Below are 23,082 nucleotides of genomic sequence, written 5' to 3'. Positions count from 1 at the left end.
ATTCAAATAGATATAAACTTATAGCAAAATAACTAGCCGGCATAACATCTTATGACAGAATATGAGCTTCAACAAATCATTTTTTAGAGTACTTATCAATAACCTGATGGAGCTAAGTTACTGATTTTGTAAAGGGTTTAAAAATTTTGAAAAATCTCCCATAATGACCACTTTATCCATACGCTATTCTCACACCAAAGAGCAAGAAGGCCCTTTGATATTTTTTCAATCACTAGTCCGAGAACTATTACGGTAATAAAGTGATATTCTTTCCAAAATCAACCACGATCATTCGTCATGAAATTAATTTCCCCCTTCCGAGACCACTTCCCTTCCTCACTTGGTACAGATGGATTTCAATATATCGTAAAAGTAACATCGAATAACAGATAGAATTAGCGCAAGGATTAATTGGCAGCAGCTACTCTCTTCGCATAAAAATCCAGTCAAGAGGTGCACGAAGTTGACCTTAGGGTGTTTCTACGACACCGACGAGGCCTTACCAAATCTCAGCGGGGGGTATAATTGTAGGCACGGAAGCTTTTGGGCTCCCGATGACGGGTGAGATAAGGCGTGCTAGACGTTGCGATATTGCGGGAGAGGAGGGGGCAGGCGCGGGCATTGCAGGGTGGCAGGGCTGCAACAGGTTGAACCTCCGCCTAACCACCACGTCCCCGACTAGTGAATTTCACCGAGGCAGCAAGTGAATGGGCCGGTAAAATAATGGTGAAAGACACTTCCAGCTGAAAGTCTCAAGAGCTTCCGCCAAGAACGCTCTTCCGTTCTATCTCATGGAAGATGCAAGAGACCACACCCGGGTATTCACTCATGGCGAGTGGAAGGCATTTATACTCATTATAATAGGGCGTGGAAAATTGAGATAAACGCTTTGTCAGAATAACACGTCCCGATGTGATGTGATGAACTTGACTTAACGGATTAATGTTAGATGAAAAGCGACTACATAAAACACGCCAAACATAAACTACTAAAGGCAGAGGGGGCATTTACAGGTTACGGAATTAGTTCTGAAATAGTAATTAACTGATTTTTTATGGGGTAAAAATTTTTTCATTGCCTATTCGGAGGCTGAATGGTTTGACCACATTATATTTTCGTCGTGTTACTGTTTTGCTGTTGCGCTGTCTCTAAATTGCAAACGCGAAGCAAACCGCTTCCAACTATAAATTTTCCACGAAGAATTCCATTTCCCATTTTAGTTTAGATCAATCAGAGTACCAATGAAAGCATTCAAATTCAAAACAATCACTGCCACCATGTTAAGGATGTTTATGTGTGTGTGTGTGTGTATATATATATATATATATATATATATATATATATATATATATATATATATATATAATGAATAACACTTAGCACTAGTGGACACAGACAAAAACACACAGAAACACACAGAAAAGAGACTCACTATTTTTCGAATTTTCGGTGGTCGTGGCCACCTTTATCACGGAAGAGAGGGACAGAACTGAGCCTTCAGTTCTGTCCCGCTCTTCTTCATCGAAAGATATAGAAGTCATTCTATATCTTCCGATGAAGACGGAGCAGAATTCCGTCGAAATTATGAAGAAATAACGTGTGAGTGATTTTTTATGTAGCTCTATATTGTTTGTTGCTGTCCAATTTATTATATATATATAGTTATATGTACATATATATGCATATACACACACACACACACACACACACACACACACATACAGGGTTCGTCCGGAAAATAAGTGTACTGACTCCTGGGCTGGGCGCGCCGCTCCAGGCGCGCCCAGCACCGCTCTGACGGGCTGCGATTGGAGGGGGGTATGTTGGCAAGCGACGCTGAAAAAGGCAGTCGGCTCTGAGCTGTGGTGTAGTGAGGAGCTCTGTTAACGCGAACATCCACGCTCGACCCACGTCACGGAACGCGATGCCGAAGCAGCGTTATTCCATCAAATTTGCGGTAAAGCTTGGGAAATCGTCTACCGAAACTGTCGGTATGATTAACCAGGCTTACGGGGAGTCAGCCATGTCCAGAAACATGATCTTTCGGTGGCACAAGATGTTCGTGGAGGGCAGAGAAGAGGTCGACGACGAGTCTTCGAGAGGTTCCCGATGATGCCTTCGCGGGAGCGTTCCAGGAATGGGAACGCCGCTGGAACAAGTGTATCGACTCACAAGGGTCCTATTTTGAGGAATATTAGCTTAAGATATGTAAAAGTGTAATAAATTTTTTTTCCTGAGCTCAGTACACTTATTTTCCGGACGAACCCTGTATATATATATATATATATATATATATATATATATATATATATATATATATATATATATATATATATATATATATATATACTTATATGTACATGTACACACACACACACACACACACACACATATATATATATATATACATATATATATTCATTTAAACGGAAAAAGATATAAGTAAAACATATAAAAAACGAATATAGGAGAGGTGGGGAAGGCGGAATCGAGCAGATTACAAGTGCAAACATATTTTCTTGAATTGGAATTGAACCACAAATCTTTCGACTAACCGGGCCGATGCTCTAACCACCTGAGCTGTCGAGAAAACGTAATTTACACTAATATTTGTCCACCATATGGCGGGTTTTCGTGTTTAAATGTGTATTTGGCCAATGTGGCTCGTCTCCTTCTTCTGGCTATGCGTGCCACAAAACGCACTTTTCCTATCCTTTATGACGGTTTGAATAGCTTTTCCCACTGCCCTTTCCTCTTTTGTCGTCCATTTCGTCTTTGATGCGTGAAACAGCTCCCTAACGCCATCTCCTGACTAAAAAATTGGGGCTCTTGGTTGCATAGACCCTCCGCAGTTTCTCATGGCTACAATAGACATTACCTCTCTCTACAACTCAATTTCCCTCAAAGAAGGCCTAGAATCCTACAAATATTACCTTTCTCTACGAGCAACACCACACACCCCGTCCACAGATTTCTTCATCGAACTGACTCGACTCGTCCTCAAAAAATGCCTTTAATTTCCAGAGTAAAATATACTTACAAACAAAAAGTATAGCCGTGGGCACGGGGATGGCCCCCAAATTCAGCAGTCTTTTTATGGACAAACTGGAACACACCTTTCTCCACGAACAAACTCTTAAAACACTCTTCTGGCCCAGCTATATCGACGACTTTTTCCTCCTTTGATCCCAAGACATGAAACTTTATTCTTCTCCATTTCCTCTAAAACTCCTCCTTCTCGATACCTTTCGCCTTATGTATTTCTGATTAAAACATTACTTTCCCCGATATTGACATTCATCTCCAGAATAATAAATTTAATACCTCAGTTCACATTAAACCGACCAACAATCAAAAATACCTTCACTTCAAGAGCTATCAACCATCAGATACAAAACGCTTCATCCCTTCTTCACTCTCAGTCCGTAGCCCCGTCTCTGCAACAGCGTCCCCTCCAAACCTAAATACAGGGACCAGTGAGTTCCCGGAAAAACTATTGAATAATAAAATCCTCAAACCTTCATCCCGATACATGCTGTTTAATTAACCTTTAACCCAATACATGTCTTCCCAAACCAAATCGCCTAAAATGCCCTAACCTAATCACTGCCTTCTTACCCGTAACCCACAATATCAAACATACTCGTAATCCGTAAACTCTTCCCAATTATTCATGACAATCAGTCCAAATCACATTTATCCCCACATCGTCCCTCCGTTTTATTTAAATTCCCGTCAAACGTAAGAGATATTTCCCTCCGCATGAATAACCACCGATACCCCAATAAATCTCCCACCTTCCTTAATTATCCCATCCATTCCTACTTTGCTTCACACGGCCAATCTTTTGATGACAGCTTCTCCGTTTCAGTGATTGAAACCCGTCCTGAATCCGCAAGCAGTATAGAGGTGAGAACACGCGAGATGGCACACATATGGGTGCTCAAGTCATTTAAAACTACCGAGTTGAACTCAGTCCACATAATCCATCCAATAATCGCCTTCACGTCCCCTCTCAACCCCTTGTCCGTATTCTATTCATCACTGACCTCTCCCCCATAGCTCCATAAACATCATATCCGCTCTTCCATCGAGAATGGTATTCTGATGATGACGGCCGTGCCATCGAAATGTCAACTATATATATGAGTGTTCTTTCTATGTGCTTCTGTGTATAAATGTTTTAATCGAAGTTTGTATGTATGTATGTATGTACGAGGGTCATCCGGGAAGTAGTACCCGTTCGTGCCGCATGAAGTGCTGACGACGCGAGTAGCCGCTGGACGAGGTCAGATAGCTTCAGTGGCTTGTCTGCCTTCTCTGAGCCAAGTTGCGTGACGCTAGCATTGCCTGTGTTGTTTCTGTGATTGTTTACAATGTTTAAAAAAATTGAGAACGCCGCCAGTTGTGAAGTGAGGGCAGTGATTAAATTCCTCAATGCAAGAAACGTTCGCCCATGTGATATTCATCGCCAATTAAAGGAGGTGTATGGAGACAATGTAATGGACGAGTCGTCTGTTCGGCGGTGGTGTCGCAACTTCAACATGGGGAGGGGGAACACACACGACGATGAGCGTTCGGGGAGACCGTCTGTCATTACAGACCAACTGGTGAGCTCAGTTGACGAATTCGTGAGGAACGATCGGCGCGTCACAATTGATGACATCTGTGAGCATTTTCCCAATGTTTCTCGAACAATTGTTCATGAAATTGTTAAACACCATCTGCATTATGCAAAAATTTGTGCAAGATGGGTCCCTCGCGTATATCAATGAGCTGGCGGCGAAGGACTATGCAGCAGGAATACAGAAACTTGTCACACGTTATGACAAATGCCTTAATTTGCTTGGAGATTATGTTGAGAAGTAGTTTAAAGTATCCTCTTTCAAATAAAATTTTTTATGTTTGTTAATATTTACTTTTGTGTCTTTATTTCACGAACGGGTACTACTTTCCGGATGACCCTCGTATGTATATATATATATATATATATATATATATATATATATATATATATATATATATTTTTTTTTTTTTTTAAGGTAATCTACCGGTTAAGGTAGGTTTTTGGATGGACACAACTACCAAACAAATATTTTATTACTCCTAACAAAACACAAAATCCATCATCCTACTCTATATCAGGTCCCTCTTCATCTCTGAGTACTTTCTTCCTCCCTTCATCCCGTCCAAAATCCCTATCCTGTTCCTTCCCTTTCCTCTTTTGCCCAACATTCTACCCTCTATCACAGTCTTCAACATCCCACTGCCGGTCAACACCCCCTTCATCCACTTTTCCTGCCTCCATAGGATTGCTCCCAACGAACCCCTCTCTTCGCCCACCATACCAAGTACTTCCTCATTTGTTTTCTTCTCTGTCCATTTCACCTTCTCCATTCTTCTCCACACCCACATTTCAAAAGCCTCCAATCTACGTCCATCCTCCTGCTTCGATGACCACGTTTCCGCACCGTACATAGCTACGCTCCATATCAAAGTTTTTACGAGTCTTTTCTTAACATCCTTACTCAAAGTCCCTATCATCAACTCCCTCCTCCTTGTGAAAGCCTCTTTGCCTAGCGCAATTCTTCTCCTTACGTCCCTACTACTTTGACCGTGTTGGTCCAAAACACTACCGAGATACGTAAACTGTTCTACCTGTTCTAGTTTTTGCCCTCCTATTTTAATGTTAGGCTTAGCCTTTTTCTTTCTGGAAAATCTCATAACATTTGTTTTATTAATATTGATTCTCATCCCATACCTGTCGCACTGAATTTCCAATGCACCCAGCAATGCTTGCAGCCCCTTGGCTGACTGACAAACTAAAGCTTGGTCATCAGCAAACCTAACTGATTTTACGAATCCCCCGCCCACTTTCATTCCTACCTCGAGTTCTTCCCATGCCTCTTTGATCATTTCCTCTGCATACAGGTTGAACAACAACGGTGATAATGGGCAACCCTGCCTTACACCCCTTCCTATCACTGCCCATCCTGACTCCCCGTTTCCCACCCGCACCTGAGCAGTCTGAGACATGTACAGGTTGCGGATTAGCCTCCTTTCCCTCCAATCTATTCCTATTTTCTGCAATACACTCATTAGTTTTTCCCAATTCACTCTATCAAACGCTTTTTCGAAATCTACGAAACAGGCAAATACCTCCTGGTTGTGTTCTATATTCCTCTCGTTTAATAATCTCATTACTGCAATGGCAACACGCGTACCTCTCCCCTTCCTAAACCCAAACAGATCATCCCCTAAGTAATCATTTGCCCTACTCTCTATCCTTTTGTTTATGATCCTGAGAACAACTTTAGCTGCGTGGGATGTCAAACTTATTGTCCTGTAGTCCTCACATGATGTAGCCTTTACCTTTTTCGGAATAGGAACTAAAACTGATCTCACAAAGTCTTCCGGCATGATTCTTTTCTCATAGATATTACGAATCAGCCCATATAGTCTCTTCCTCCCACATTTTCTCAAACCGTTCAATAGTTCCGCGGGAATGTCATCCACCCTCACGGCCTTGTTTAGTTTCATCTCCCTTAATGCCCTTTCTATCTCATCGTCGAGTATGCCTGGACCTAAGCTGTCTTCCTCTGCGTCATATTCTTTATCAATGTCTAACTTTGTTGGTCTAAGTTCTTTACGATACAGTTCTTCTATATACTCCTTCAATCTCTCTTGGATCTTTCCTGCGTCAACTATTACCTTACCCGCCTTATCTCTAACTGTTAGCATAGCTCTTCCTTTCTTACTTCCCGATAAAGATTTAACTTTGCTGTACCGCGCACCGATTTCACCCTTCCTCTGCAGACTTTCCATATCCTCGCACTGCGCCTTCCACCATGCTTCCTTTGCTTTATTTGTTGCCCGCCTCAATTTATTGTTCAATTCTTTGTACTTCATTTTGCCTAATTCTGTATTTATATTCTTCCATTTTCGCCGCTCATCCATCTTTGTAATCATCTCATCCCTTATCCATGGTTTCCTAGTCCTTTTAGCGTTAACGGTTCCAATAGTGTCTTTTGCGGCTTTAGACATTCCTTTCTTGATCATTTCCCATTTTTCTTCGATAGTACTAAACCCTTTACCATCCTCCATGATTTTCTCTACCGCCTGTTTGTATTCCTTCCTTTTCAACCCATTTAATGCTTCTACATTCCATTTTCTAACTCACCGACCCTGCCTTATCTTTTTGAAACGTACGCTACATTTAATAACAACTAAATTGTGGTCTGAGTCCGCACCCGCACCCGGGAAGCTGTGGGAATTTATCACACTGTTCCTAAACCTGTGTCTAACCAGGATATAATCTAGCTGGTATCTTCCTGAGTCACCTGGCATTTTCCATGTATACCTGCGTCTTTTGTGGTGTCTAAACCAAGTGTTGGTGATGACTAACCCCTGTCTCCTGCAAAACTCAACTGCTTTCTCCCCGCGGTCCTTCCTCGTGCCTAAACCGTAGTCCCCCACTTCATCACCATCTCTTCCTTCGCCTACCGTCGCATTCCAATCCCCCATCACTATCAAATGTTTCCCTGCAGGAACACACGCGATTATGTCCTCTAACTGATCGTATATCCTATCAACCTCTTCTTCCTTATGGTTGCTCCGGGTCATGTATACCTGAATAATAACTAAGTTCGTCGGTTCTGCTTTTATCTCCACTAGTAGTATTCTATCCGTTACTTGCTCTATGTTGACTACGCTTCTTCCTACCTATTCATTTAATACTTTGGCAACCCCTCGTTGGCTCTCGTCCCCACCGCTGTATATTATTCTATACTGCTCACTCCAGTAATCCCCGCTATCCTTCCACCTCACCTCGCATAGACCTAAAATATCTATTTCTACCCCTTCCATCTCTCGCTTAACATTCTCCAATTTCCCTGTCCTCATCATTGTCCTAAAATTCCACGTCCCTATTCTAACTAATTTGGTCTTCTTCTCCTGCGTCTACTGTCCTGCTGCTGCTGGTTTTCCCTTGCAAGGGTTTCGTGGGATGACGACCGCGGAAGCCTTGCCTCCCCCGCTGCCGGGCACGACACACGTCCGATTGGGCCGAGCCCCGTAGTTACCAGGACTCGAAATCTCTGTTATGTCCATCATTTAAATCTTAGGATTGATAACTGAGGTGGTTTCCCGTTGCCTACCTCAATGGTGTTTTTAACGTGACACCATCACTTACTGGCCGCCCCACTGGGGTCAGACGCCATTGCAGCCGCCTCACGGAGGGACAGACGCTGCGTGGACTACCTTTCGTCTGGCTCCTAACCTTCGACCTATCTGGCATGGGTGACCCTACCAGGAGCAATTTTTATTACTCCCGCCAGCACAGCTCTAGGGGTCATCGGAACGCACAAGCCCTTCCACCACGTCAAGGTTGTAATCCGGGGAGGGATATATATATATATATATATATATATATATATATATATTTATATTTAGGTATATAATTCCAATAATTTCGGCAAATTTGCATTATAATTTCGGTTGATTTGAAAGTCGTGGCTTAAATCCAACCGAATTAACTGGATCGTGTAGTGGCCCACATACTATATGTCACATTCCCATTACTTGAAATACTCACTGTGTACACAAATAATAAATGCCCTTAAACAACTTTTCAGGAATAAGTTGGTGGAGTGGGACTGAAACAGGTTCCAATTCCCCTTCTTTTATCATCTACATCACCGACGTCTTTCGGGCGCAGAAGATTCAGTAACATACGACAGTGATGGCCATTTCCTGCTAGAGACGATTCACCATCCATGTAGGGATGAGAACAAGGAATTTGTTCTATGCGGATGGTTGACTTCGTATAAATATTAACATACGCAGGATGAGAATGAAAAGAAATAGGATATTGATAACAGATATTTTATCTCATTCTACCCATATAATTGCGATTGCTTTTATTTAAAAAGTTAACGCATGATGGACGACACTTTGCGATTGGAAACCACTCGAAAGGTTACTCAGCCTAAAGTTCAGCTGGCGTAAGATTATCTCATTATTATTATTATTACCTACCGTTAACATAATTTTTGATAAACACACACTGAAAAACGATATACTTCTTCGTATTTTCCGAAAAAACAACCTGACAGCCGATACTGAGCAACACCCTTGTTCAACTCCTCATACTTCCTCCCTCTCTTAATGCCGTTGAACACGTGCATCCTTTTCCTAACCATTCCTAGTTTGCCTAACGTTCTCCCCTCAATCACAGTCTCCAAAATCCCTAAGTCAATCAGAATACTCTTATCCATTTCTTCTTTCTCCTTTGAATTTCCCCCCTCTCTCCTTCCCCACCATGCCTGCCACTTTCCAGTTTGTTTTATTCTCCGTCTATTTCACCTTTTCCAATCTTCATGCAAGTCCAAAGACTGCTATCTGTGCTTATCATCTAGCTTTAATGGCCATGTTTTCGCGCCGTTTAAAGCACGCTCCAGATTTTTTCTCAATGTGCTTACTTAACGTCCCTTTCATCAAAATCCTCCTCCTTGTGAAAGCTTATTCGTCAACGAGTTCTCTTTCTTATGTCCCTACTACGTTGACCATCTTCATCCAAAACCCTGATAAGATTCGCCCATCACCGCACCACCTGCTCTAGTTTTTGCCCTTTTATTTCAACGTTTAATTTAGTTTTTCTTCACCTTGAAGTCCTCATAGCCTTTGGTTTCTTACATTGATTATCTCCATTGAAATTGTATTGAAACTCCATCCGTCACTTGCGCCTGAGCAGTCTCTACAGGTGGCGGATAAGTCGCCTATCCCTCCTGCTCTCAGCAATATTGTTGTTTACTCTACCCAATTGACTCTATCAATCGCCTTCTTGAAATCTAGGAAACAAAAAGATGCATCCTGATCTGATAGTATTCTATGCTCCTCTCTTTTAGTGTCTTCAATGCTGCTGTGGAATAACGCGTGCCTCTCATTTTCTGATTCCAAAAATATTATCCCCTATGAGATAATTTTCCCTTCTCTCCATTCAATCATTTATGGTCATAAGTACCAATTTGGCTCCAAGTTAAATCAATCTCATTATTCTGTAATCCTCAAAAGTGACTGTCACTCCCGTTTTCGGTACAAGGACTAGCAATGATCTGACGTAATCTTCCGGCCTACTTTCTCTCTCATAAATGCTAAAAATTATCCCATAAAAACTGTTCTATCCACCCTTTACATAAAGTAGTTCCGATGGCATTTTACCTTTCCCAAAAGGCTTATTTCACTTGAAGTTTTTTAAAGTCTTTTTTGACTTGTAATCAAGTTTACCTGGACCTTTAAAACTCCCACCTACGCCGTATGCTCTTTCCATGCCACAGCATGCTGGCCTTTTCCTTTGATATAGAGTTAGTTCCTTTTTTGATTATTTTCATCTCTCTTGAATATAATAATTTTCCTGCCATATGTTTCATAGTATGCTCGGATTGTCCTCTCTTAAATTCGGATAACGCTTTCAATATCCCGTACAGCTCACCCACCCGCCACGTCACCCGTTTACTCGGTAAATTTTTGCACTGCGTCTTCCTCCACACTTACTTCGTCCAATTAATTATTACGCTATATGCTATTCATTTTTCTGGACTTATTTCTAACTAATTCGGTGTTCTTCCACTGTTCTTCTTGTTTATTCTTCCATGTCCTTCGCTCGCCCTTCTAATCATATCGCCCGAAATCCACGGGTATTGGCAGTTCTTATTGTTTTGTTTGCGGCTGTCAATATCCAGTTTTTATATGTCTTAATTCTATTTTTTTAAATCCGTCTCCCTATTCTCCCTCTTAATATTCCCTTTCGTCTCCTGGGAATCCTTCTTCCGTCTCTACATACGAGTACGGCTTCTACATTTAATTTCCTTAACCGTTTTCTCAGGCTTTTCCGCCTCAATGCAAAGTTATACCTCAATGATATTTAATAATGATCTGAATCCTACGTGGTTCTTAACCTATAACCGCGATCCAATCTTTAATCATGATCAATTATTTACTTCCAGGAACACCCGCAAATACTTCCTCTGTGTGATCACATACCCTGTCTATTTCCTTCTCCCTATGGTTACTTATTGGCATACTATATAGACCTGAGAAATCACCTATGCAAAGTTTGTTGGTATTATATATACCTCAACTAAAAATATATAACCAATCACATGCATAAAGTTACGCTTCCTCCTACCTCTTTGTTCAATGTAACTAGCACCCCTCGCTGAAATTCTTCTCTTGAGCTGTATATTACTCCATCTACAGGTATTGCTCCAGTGATCGCCGCCGATTCATCCATCTCTCCTCACAAACTTCTAAAATATCATTATTTCCTCTTCCCATTTCTCGCTTTATATTTTCTAATTTTCCTGGCCTCAACATTGCCCCGGCATTCCTATTCTAACTAGTCCAGTCCTCTTCAATTTCTTCTGCTCCACTGCTTTCGATTTTGTTTGCAAGGATTTCCTGAGATGAATACCGCGGAAATGTTGTCTATCCCGTTGTCGGGCACATCAAACGACCGATAGGGCCTAGCCCTGTTTTCCAGAATTTATTGTCTCTATGGCGCCCGTCGTAACATTCTTTGAGCTAAGTAATAGATGTTTTCCCCTAACCTTCCTCAACAAAGTGTTTAAGGTGACTCCATCGTTAAAACGGCCACCTCGATGGGGACAGACGCGTTTGCAGCCTCCTCACCGAGGAACAAATGCTGTGTGGACTGCCTTTCGTCTAGCTCCTGCCCTTCGGCTGATCTGGCATTGGTGACCCTTCTAGGAGCATATATCATTGCTACAGCTCTAGGGGCCAACAGGTTGCACGAGCCCTTCCACCACACCAAGCTGGTAGTCCATGAGGAGGGGGTTGTCTCATATAATTCTAAAAATAATTTTTATACAAATAGCAATGTACACAATAATAATTGCGACGAGTTGCATTTGTAAGGTCTAAAAGTCTTAAATAAAATGAAAATGTATTCAAAAGTCGATAAAAACTGTTCCACGATTGGAGAATCATGAAATATTAGGTGGCTGAAACAGCACATGCATAATAGCGGCCAAAAGAATTACGAACTGCGGAACGAAGGCAATATTTGTTCTTAGCTATGACTTTAAGGATCTATGAATGCCAATGAACACATCCACTTAGCACCACCCTTATCGAGGACCTTTGGGATGTCGCGTTCGGTCAGAAACCATTTGTGCATTTTGTTTTAACTTTAGCTGCCGAGTATTTCCGGGAAGTTTGACTCGTAAAATGTGATGTTCACCTCGTAAGATGAAAGTAGCGTTCCTAATTTAATATATACGGCGGACAATTTCCATTTTTATTCTCGCTTTAATCTATCCTCAAATGTTACATGGCGCAGCAGTCTTACTATTCCAGAATGAAACTAGAATGATTTTCTATTTGTCTCACATATGTGTAAGCCAATCAACATCCTGACACTCTTCCAAAAATAAAATTCTCCCTCACGCCTTCAGCTGCACTCCTTGTCCTAAAGTTTTTGTTTCCGATGTTAGCATGAAATACCCCCTTGTTTAAGCCACTGGTATGGTACAAGAAGTAAATAACCGAATGAGAATAGATCACTAAAAATATTAACTCTAATTTAGACACCATCAATTTAATTGCTCTAGGTCTGCGAAGATTTCACCATTCATAGGTATAAAAAGCCTTTCATTCAATATTAAGTTAATCAGGTAATTAACCACAATGTCACAATTTCCAGGTAATTTTTCCACAAGTTAAAGAATATTTTAAGATAGGAGTTTTAATGACTAACAATAGATTATCCCAAATCAAAGAATTACAACTCACAATTTGAAATATCTTCCCTTTCAAACAGCAGTAGAAGATACGCTACTTATGCTAGGAAACAAGTAATAATTTGTACGCTTAATGTTAACTCCCAGTTTTTTAAAGACAATTAGCTCATTAATATGGATGATATAATAAATTTCAAGGCAGTAGACAGGAATTAGAATATTTCGACGCATGCCTGATGCAATTTAATGCAAATAAATATATTCAGGATGGAATTTACATAAAAACTCGCTAATTCAATGGAAAAGTTTCCAATTCCATGAATTTATTTTAAAATTAGTACGCAAAAATCTCACTCTAAATTAACTAAGACGGAATTACACAATTGTATGCTTACATTCTCCTAATTATTCCATGATGAGTATTCTCACCTGGGGGTATGCTGGTGTCTTCTTACGTCCTCAAGTAGACTCCACGTAGACGGCGTTAATCTCACTTGGTACGCTTGCTGGAAAAAATAAGCTACTCAGTCTTTACCAATAAATACATGGTATTAATACATATTCTTGCACTAAACTTGCTCTCAGCGGAAGCTCCTTTCAATGGATTTTTGGTGTTTATGAGGTTATGAGGACTGGTGGATGGGGACGTTTAAGTCATTTCAAGGATTATACCAAAGAAAAATTAAGTTTTCCCCTTTCATTACTTAGATATCGAACTTTCACGTCATTATAACTAAAAGGAACTTTGAATATTAATTTTTGTAAAAGGATGGATTCAGGTGAAATGGGGTTGAGAAAAAAATGGGCCTGAAGAAAAATAACACAGATATTGATTATTATTATGAGGTCTACATGGATGTGATGTGAAACCAAATGAGTGGATTCGGATCCATGAAATAAAAAATATTGTATTTCCAAAGCGGAATGCAAGGATTAATTTTACCAGCTAACCTTCGGCCAAGTAGAAAACAGTTAAATCGTAGGATTAGTACTTGTGGCTTTCATTGGTAATTTCGCACAAGCTACAGCAAGAATGATTCCTGCCCTTCGAACCAAGAGACCTGGAGAAACGGAGTCTCCGACTTTCAAGAATTATTGAGGACATATTTAATAGGTTTTTGGTGGGCAGGCTATTTTTGGCTGAGGTTCATAATTAGCTAATAAAATTTAATTTTTGCGGCGGAAAACGTTTAAAACTAATGTAGCTTTTCTTAAGGCTCTAGAATTTATGAAATATCTGAATCGCTATCGCCCATACCCTTGCGAGCGTGATACGCGCAACCAATTTCGTATCTCATGCAAACTTTTTAATCGTTTGTCATGAGAATTAAGGGTAAATTAAGGAGACGTAAGACTAATCCGATGTGCATTTAGTTATTCTCAATTTAAGGGAAATTAAATGCACAGGGTATTCTCTCATGTCGCATCATCATTGTTGTATAACAGCTTTAAGTAACGCACTTTCCAGATGATTGCAGAACAGAATGAGTTGACATTATTCTAATGAAAACAATTGAAAAAGAGTAAACGTGTATTTGCACTAAGCTAAGCCAAAAAACAAAAGTAGGAAGCCACAAATATACTCATCAGGAGTTTCTTTCCCGAAACAGCAAAAAACACCAAAGTGCGGTAAATTTATTTTACTTTCAATTGCCTTTTTTACAACTTATTCTTTTACTATATTTATTCACGTTTTCCATACCAAATGAATGAACTACAGAAATCACTGAACGGGGCAAATATGAGGGAGATATCATCAACTCTACTGCTATGAAGACTACATCATCTACTTATTCTGCCGTCTTGAGGTACAGTTAACAGCTAAGGGCAGTTTGTAAACTTAATTGAATCATACAGGCAAAAATGAGAATACAAATATTTTTCCCTGATTAGAATAAAAATACTGCAGGAAACACAATATTTGAACAAATAACTTATGGCACACACGTGGAAAATACCATAAATATGAAGATATGCATCTGATTACCTTACCTTAAAAAATGAGAGCGACATTAGTCAATTTAGTTAATGAAAAATACATGGGTTCTTAATAAATATCACAACCAAACCAAAACCACAATCAAATTCCAGAAGATAGGCAATTCCGAAAAATTGATTAAGACCATAAAGAAATACTAAAATTATAAAATAAAGAGACCAAAACAACAATGACTATGTGACTATGGATTATAAAAAAATGATTATCACATGCTGATCATGGTGGAAAAAAATAAATGGCAGGTAGAAGTCCATACTACTATTATTATTATTATTAAAAATACACATGTGCTGATAGACAGTGTCAGGTGGCACACAAGTCCCAAATAATCGCAAAAGGTAATAGATAAAATCAGACTTCAAAACACAAATCTCTTTAACAAAACAAGCGAATCCCCATCCCATTTACATCTATCAATCAGCAAGAAAAAAAGATAAATTAAAAAAATTAAGCTATTTCATATAATACAATACACCACGCATCAATCAAATTATTACATATTTCCCTTACATCTATTCTTAAAAGTATACCCTCTGTTAGGAAAGGGCTCGAATATTTTTGAAGGTAAGGTGTTCCAATCAACAATTGTTCTATTTAGAAAAGAAAATTTTTTATTATTTGTTCTCTGTGCCCGGCATTTTACCTTAAATTTGTGATCATTTCTCCCAATAAAATTTGGGTTCTCCGCCTCTTTCCTAAGATCTGCCCAAGCTTTCTCCCCCTTCAGAATGCGGAACATTCCACAAGGTCTGCTTACTTTCCTTCTAGTTTGTAGAGGTTCCCAGCCCAGCGTTTCTAGCATGTCAGACACACTCTCCATCCTCCTATGCTTCACCAGTACATATCGGGCAGCCTTTCTTTGCACCTTTTCCAGTTTATTGATATGACCTTCTTCATGAGGGTCCCATACAAGAGAAGCGTACTCTAAAATTGTTCTTACTAGGGTGATACGCCTTCTCCTGGGTTGCTCTAACGCTCCCTTTGAGGTTTCTCATCACCCAATGAAGAGTTTTGAAAGCTTTCTTAAAGATGAACTCCAAATTTAGCCCCCACGTTAAGTTCTTAGTTAAATATACACCTATGTATTTGCAAGTATCACTTCTGGGAATGACATTTTCTGAGAATTTATATTCCCTATTGTTTCCATTCACCTTGTTCCTAAAAGTGATGGATTTGCATTTGCTAACATTAATATCCACGCCATTTTTTGTCACCCAATCCGACATTTTATTAATGTCCCTTTGTAGTATGTCGCGGTCTCTGTCATTTTCGACTTTCCTGTAGATAATACAGTCTTCTGCAAAAAGTCTTATCTGAGAATTAATATTTACTGGGAGATCATTTATGTATATTAAAAACAAGAGCGGGCCAAGTACGCTTCCTTGTGGGACTCCCGATGTTACCCTTGTTTTTTCAGAATACACTTCTCCTAATTTGACCCTTTGTGTTCGACCTTCCATGAAATTTTTGACCCAAGATATTACTCTTACATCTGTGTGTAGTGGCAATTGGCCCATCTTAAGCATTATGCGATCGTGGTCAACTTTGTCAAAGGCTTTTGACAGGTCGACTATTATAGCATCCACTTCTATTCCCGCATCCATAGAGTCGAACATTTCTTGGCAGAACCCTAATAGCTGAGTTTCGCAAGAGTGCCCTTTTCTAAAGCCGTATTGGCGACTATACAACCAATTCTCACTCTCCCACAAATCCCAGAGATAATCAGCCATTATCTTTTCTAATAGCTTGCATACAACTGATGTCAAGCTTACCGGTCTACAATTATCAACTAGTGCCTTATCTCCTCCTTTGAAAATTGGCGTAACATATGCCTCCTTCCAAGCATTTGGCAGGGCATTATTGTTTAAGGTAACATTGAATAAATGATTCATAAAATTTGAAACTACACTACCACCCAATTTAAGCAAGTCAATTGAGATAGCATCTGGCCCTTTTGATTTATTTGCCCTCATTTTCATAATTTTTTTATAAATTTCTGCGCTCGTCGTTTTAATACTTTTGGTATTTAATATTTTTTCGCCTCCTTGTTGACTCAGAGATGTATCTACAGAATCCTTTTTATTTACCATAGCCTTAAATACACTTGCATACCAATTATTAAACGCATTAGCCTTTTCCTTATCGTCAACGATTAGTGTTCCATCCTCTTTTTTCAAAGCTGTTATGTTTTCCCTGTTGTCTTGTGTGTGCGTTCGACCAAACAACTAGGATCGGGGCCGTCGTTGATTTCAAGTGCAATGCCAATTCAGTGTCACCGGGGTGAAATGGCGGGCATTCTTGTTTTTAAGGTCCTAGGGCTAAGACTATTGGGAAGGCACAGATTTGCACTGTGTCCGCTGATCATCATTTCACCTCAATCTGCTCAAGTGCGCCCACCTTTAAACCCATACTAACCCACCATAAACCCATACTTTGCTGCTACACGACGGAAACCCAAATCATTAACCACAATGTCTTGGGCGGATCCATAGGCAATGTTCAAGTCCTCCGCTATTTCTCTGATGGTTAATTTGCGGTTATTGACCAACATTTCTTTTACTTTATCAATTTTTTCACCGACTTTCGATGTCGATGGTCTGCCACTGCGTTCATCATCTTCGATTGACTCACGACCACTTCTGAACCGCTCGTGCCACTGGTAAACGACCGTTTTTTTTAGAGAATCGTTGCCGAAACACTTTTCCAACATTTCCAACGTCCGTGCGCCACTAAATCCGTTTTTTACGCAAAATTTAATACAAGTTCGTTGTTGCAAATTTAAATCCATTTCTGAAATTGTAAAAAATCGCCAAACACACAGAGATAGATGTACTCTTGGCTACGTAACTTTTGCAAATGTCAAGTTATGACACTAAGATTTAAAGGGAATATCAACAACAGATGTACCAATTTAACAAAAAAAACAGAACTCAAATCGGAACGATGGGAGCGCCACACGGTGGTTATTCCGGGAACTTTTTGATCAAGGTAGTATGTAACACCCCGAGCGCAAAATCCCTTGCGTTGTTACATCCTCGGAAGTGATAGGCGAAATGCGCAGTCACGGCTGGGTTCTTTTCTAACACCTGAGATACTTCCAGGCGCGTCTGTCAATAAGTTTGCTGGTCTTCCAAGTGCAACGCAATTTTAAATAAATTCATTCAAAAATCCCCTACTTGACACCTGACAACAACTCTAACATGTTGTAACCAGATAGTGGATGAGAGGTACTTGCGGTAATTGATACAACATTTATATACTTATGTTCGGAATTAAAGCGCAGTGAGCAACAAGTCTCGATCTTATCAAACATATCCTTTTTACAAGAGTTTCTTCTCACTTTCCACTAAATTCCCAATCTGTCTTGAACTCCTACCCATCTTAAATCACTGCCCATCTTGAATTCCTATCTAGATCGATACACTTGTCCAATGACGGTGCAACCCTGTTCAGTAGTATTCGGTGACTGCAGGGTATGGGAGAACATGGTGTCGATGATACACATTTTAAATAACTGTGTGTCGAGCGTAAATAACTGAGTAGATACATACACGGGTCATAGTGAGATGGAAAGCGTGGTAGTCCACTTGGCTCAGAGTTTGACAGCTAAGGGAAAGGACTGGTTTAAGTTCCGGGAGACAGTCCCTGCTAAGCTCAAACTGCGTGTGATTTTTCTCGGGGCTTGAATATTCTAGAAAACCACAGGCTATAAAGAGAAAAACTCGACCCCTTAAACTAGTGCGCGGAGCTTACACTCCGAAACACAGTATTAAGCGTATATAGCAATATCAATGAAAATATAGAATAAGGTGACCACTGCTCTCACCGATCAAACCAGCCTTCGCCTTAATTAGCGCGGTGTAGCTAAAGCTTAATTAGCGTGAGTAGGGCAGAGCTGAGTCTCACGAATCATTTTTAGTGTCCTCTCAAGAGATATATTCGGTTCAGCGCAAAACTTAGTAAACGCGTAACGTTGCTCGATCGTCGATTTTATTTTTTTGTTACTGCTTAAATCGTTGATAATCAACGTAATTTATCCCACTATTTCAGTCATAAGTTATAAAAGAACATTGATTTTAAAAGAAAAACAACACTTGCGCTCGAATAGGGCAATAAAAAGACGACACGCATTAGAAGGTAAAGAACCCGACGGATTCCGATCCATAAGTGATTCATTCTCGTAACTCTACATGGATTTCAACATCCCAAATCAATGTTTGTCGTATCGCGAATGTATATATAAAATGCTCCCTGGAAAAATCTCAACGTATTAGGCAGCATTCACTGTCAGTCCTTGAGGAACAAGCTCCTTATAGACCACTTCTTTACTGTTGAAAAAGATAATGACATTGTTTTCACTTTTTATTTGCTCATTCTTGCCTTTTTGGGCTTGGGGGACTGGTCGGAGTGCCACTCAGAGCTCCACTTGAAATTTCCGCTCGGTTTGTTTTTTGGTCGTCTGCCAACAACTTGGGCACGAGCTTGGCGCGTACTTCCCTCATCGCTAAATCTTCAGTAACAATGCGAAGCACAGCAGCAGTGTAATGTTTGACGGCCGCCTAGAGCGTTGTTCACCGTGAACCTTTACCCGGTTCTCCTTAAGGGTCTTGAATCACCACGAAACTTGTGAGTAGGACAGAGCAATCATTTTTAAAGTCCTCTCAAGAGATATATTCGGTTCAGCGCAAAACTTAGTAAACGCGTAACGTTGCTCGATCGTCGATTTTATTTTTTTCATGACACGGTCGGCGCGCATAGGTTTACAATAACTGGTGTCCTGCCGTTTCCACAGCTTAAAAAGCACTTAGATTGGTTTCGTGGCAAAGCTTAGCGTCCCCCCACCTCCTCTAAGGGATTTGATCCCACACCAACCAATACCAGCAGCGCGGGAAATTCAATTCCACTGCTTTCGGAACGGACCCAGCATTTCATGAGTTTTAATAAAAAAATTTCACAGTAGAAAATTTATTTTCGCAAACCCAGGTAAAAATCCAGGTCCCTCGATTCTGGGCCGAGGGGTTTTGCCTGTAAAGTTACCAAGGCGTTCGCCCACAATTTTTTATACTCAGGATCTTAAAGACAATTTGCTGACGATTTTATCTACGCCGAGTGGCGTGAAAATATGGCAGTTGCTCGCGCACCAACACAGTTCAAAAGAGAAAAACCAATTTTAGCTTATAGCACAGTCAAATCCAAAGTAAGGCCGACAAATGCGGCATCATGCGACATCTCTACTGTAAAATTTTCGTATTTGTGTGTACACGAGTGACACCGCTAAGAGATACTGCTTCGGGATTTTCCTGCTTTCATTTGAATTTGACAAGCTTAAAAATAAGTCTAGAGCTCTTTACTGAAAATTGCAAGTCATTTTATGTAAAATTTCAATTGACACGCACGGAAGTCTTCTCTTGGCAATACATGGTTTTGAACCTTGTCATATTCTTGCATAACACGGCATTTCATTCATATATTTTTCACGTAAATTCAAAAACAGCACTTTGGCCTTTACTTTGGACTTTTAACAATGACACCACAACTTCAATGAAAACATCCTAAGAAATTTAAATATTAAAGATTTTTGGAGGAATTATAAATCGACTCCCTCCCATGACTATAGCATTGAAAGGAAGGCAACGGGATATCACCTCCATTATTATTCCCAAGATTAATAAGATTTAAGAGAGTGGGAAAATGTGTCCTGGCAACTACAGGACTCGGTCCAATTGGCTGTGTGTCATTCCTGGCAGCGAAAGAGTCACAGGTTCCGGTGATGGCATCGCACGAAAACCTTGCATAGCAAAACTAACAGCAGCAGCGCAGAAGACGTTTGAATGAGTTAGAATAGGAACTGGGAATGTTAGGACAATGTTGAGGAGAGGAATATTAGAGATTATCAAGTGACAGATGGAAAGAGGAAATATAGATAGTTTAGGTTGATGCAAGGTGAGAAGTAAGAATAACGGGAACTACTGGAGTTATAGTTAAAGAGTAATATACAGCAGCGGGGACGAGAGCCAACGAGGGGTTGCCATAATATTGAATAAATAGGTAGAAAAAAGGGTAGTCAACATAGAGCAAGAAACGGATAGAATATTACTAGAAAAAGTAAAAGGAGAGCCGACGAACTCGGTCATTGTTTAGGTCTACATGCCTCCAAGCAATCATAAAGAGGAAGAAGTCGATATGATATGCGATCAGTTAGAGGGCATAATCGCTTATTTTCGTACAGGAAAAGTTTTAATAACAATGGAAAATTGGAATGGGACGGTAGGCAAAGGAAGAGATGGTGATGAATTGGGGCATTACGGTTTAGTTACGAGGAATAACCGTGGGAAGAAAGAGTTCTGCAGGAGTCAAGGGCTAATCATCACAAAAATTTGATTTAAACACAGCAAAAGGTTTAGATAGATGTACATGGAAAATACCTAATGACATAGGAAGGTAATATTATGGTTAGATATAGATTTAGGACTTTATTTCAGTCACCAAAACCTGACTCCATGGCCTATGATTTTTTCAGTGGAGTGTAAAATTGAATGGATGTTGGATGTTTTCAAAACCGAAAGACCAACTCACCGGCAGTGGCATGGATCGCAATTCCCGCAGATCGATGTTTCGGAAAAATTCGCAGAGGGATATTTCAGCGATGGATGGAAAGTGGCCGGAAGGGTTGTGGAAAATGAAATCCAGGATGGCAACAACCTGCAGGGGAAAAAGAAATGGAGGTAAAAAAATTCAATGGTTGAGTTGTCATGGAACAAGGAAACGGTATCATGGAAAGTATTGACATATATTTTTCTTCTATCTAGGACCATTGTTTCGACCAAGTCATTGAGATATAGCCCTAAAAAGAGAAAGATTCATGCATATAGCTATGTGCTTGTGAAGACACAGTAACCTTCACAGGTATTTTTAAACATATTTTCAAGTTATGTGTAATTTGGCAAACATTATTTACTGCACTTGAAATTCCTGAAAAGAATAGAAACTCCTGGGCTCCACGGCATAGTTTTCAAAAAGAAAAGTTCAGGGCATGTGAGAACCTCATTCATGTTGAACCGATGCCATTACCTTCACAGCAAAACTATAATTTTTGCATTTATTTTCAATATAAATTATTTTTTCAATATTAACTAGTACATGTTCTGTATTCATCTACGTGAAATATACCAAAGACTATCTAAACAGGGAGCAGAGTCATGAAAGTCTAAACATTCTCAGGATTATTTTCCATCAATACCCTTTATTTGGAGCATTATATGAGTAATTTAATTGTTTTATCTTGACATGCGCAAAATAAAATAAATGTTGAAATAAAAAAATTTAACAGAGCAAAAATCATTGGTCTCGACCCGAACTCTAGGAATTTCAGCGTATGACAGAACGTTTCGATAGCTGTCTAAAGCACACGGCCGGATTGTTGGATAGAGTTACTCATCGCAGTCAAAAGGGGTGACTTTTGCAATATGAAATCACGCATTAGCTCACACAGCGTAAATAATGCACATCAACAGACGACTCCGCTAAATGAATTAATGGATCATTTCCCGCAGTTCTTTGAATTAGTGCTGGAATAGTTAAAATGAAAATACCCGCAGGAGGAATCAATAATAAAATAAGGTAGGTATAGGTAAAAATCTGGAGGCAACGGGGCATCTCACATTATCCAAAAGCAATGCTGACGAGGAACTCTTATATTAAATGCATTGCCTTTCCTAACTGTAGTTAGATCACCCAAAAAAAGAAGATACTGGACGGTTCATGAAAAACTTTGCACAAATTGATGATATTTCCATCTCTACTCTTCATTAATATAACTCTACTTCCACAAAACATTATCTTTTTCGAACTGTTATGACATAATCAATAACCCCTCTTGTCGTGCCCTCGAACACTCACAACTTTCCATCATTATTTACCATTTCTATCTCCACGACAGTACACTATGTTTCGTCTCTTTTCATACCGTGTCTGGCACGTCTTCCTTTGCCTTTACCCTGTTTAAACCTCACATTTCATTTTCTCCAATCTACACTTTAGAAGAGACATTAAAATGTTCATGTAATTGAAACTAAAAATTAAGAAAATTTAAATAATTTTAGAAGAGCGATATCTTCCTCGGATTAGCTATAATTATACTAAATAAACTGATGGCATAGAAGAAACCATAGGTTAAAAATCTTATTAAAAGAAACCAATTCCTAATAAACGTCACATTATACCCTCAAGTGGAAATTCAGTAAACAGAATCCGTTTGGGTGTTAATTTTCCTTAATTCTTTTATTATTTTCTAGAATTAATAGATTAATAATAATAAGTTAGATA

At 39.7% G+C, this 23,082-nt stretch overlaps 1 protein-coding gene across 2 annotated transcripts in view; it reads right to left on the bottom strand.

Annotated features, from left to right (window-relative positions):
- The window catches only part of Slob (Slowpoke binding protein), a 320,372-nt gene that overhangs the window by 52,815 nt on the left and 244,475 nt on the right, over window positions 1-23,082 (bottom strand). For both annotated transcript variants that reach the window (XM_071586564.1, XM_071586565.1), the window contains exons 9-10: window positions 21,334-21,459; window positions 13,188-13,264 (exon numbers count right to left, since the gene is read on the bottom strand). In XM_071586564.1, the coding sequence (XP_071442665.1) occupies window positions 13,188-13,264; window positions 21,334-21,459 (203 nt within the window). The remainder of the gene's footprint in view (window positions 1-13,187; window positions 13,265-21,333; window positions 21,460-23,082) is intronic.

This window comes from Hetaerina americana, unplaced genomic scaffold (genome assembly GCF_022747635.1).
Source record: "Hetaerina americana unplaced genomic scaffold, ioHetAmer1.1.p SCAF_23, whole genome shotgun sequence".
Lineage (NCBI taxonomy): Eukaryota > Metazoa > Arthropoda > Insecta > Odonata > Calopterygidae > Hetaerina > Hetaerina americana.
This window is presented reverse-complemented; position numbering and strand designations above follow the sequence as displayed.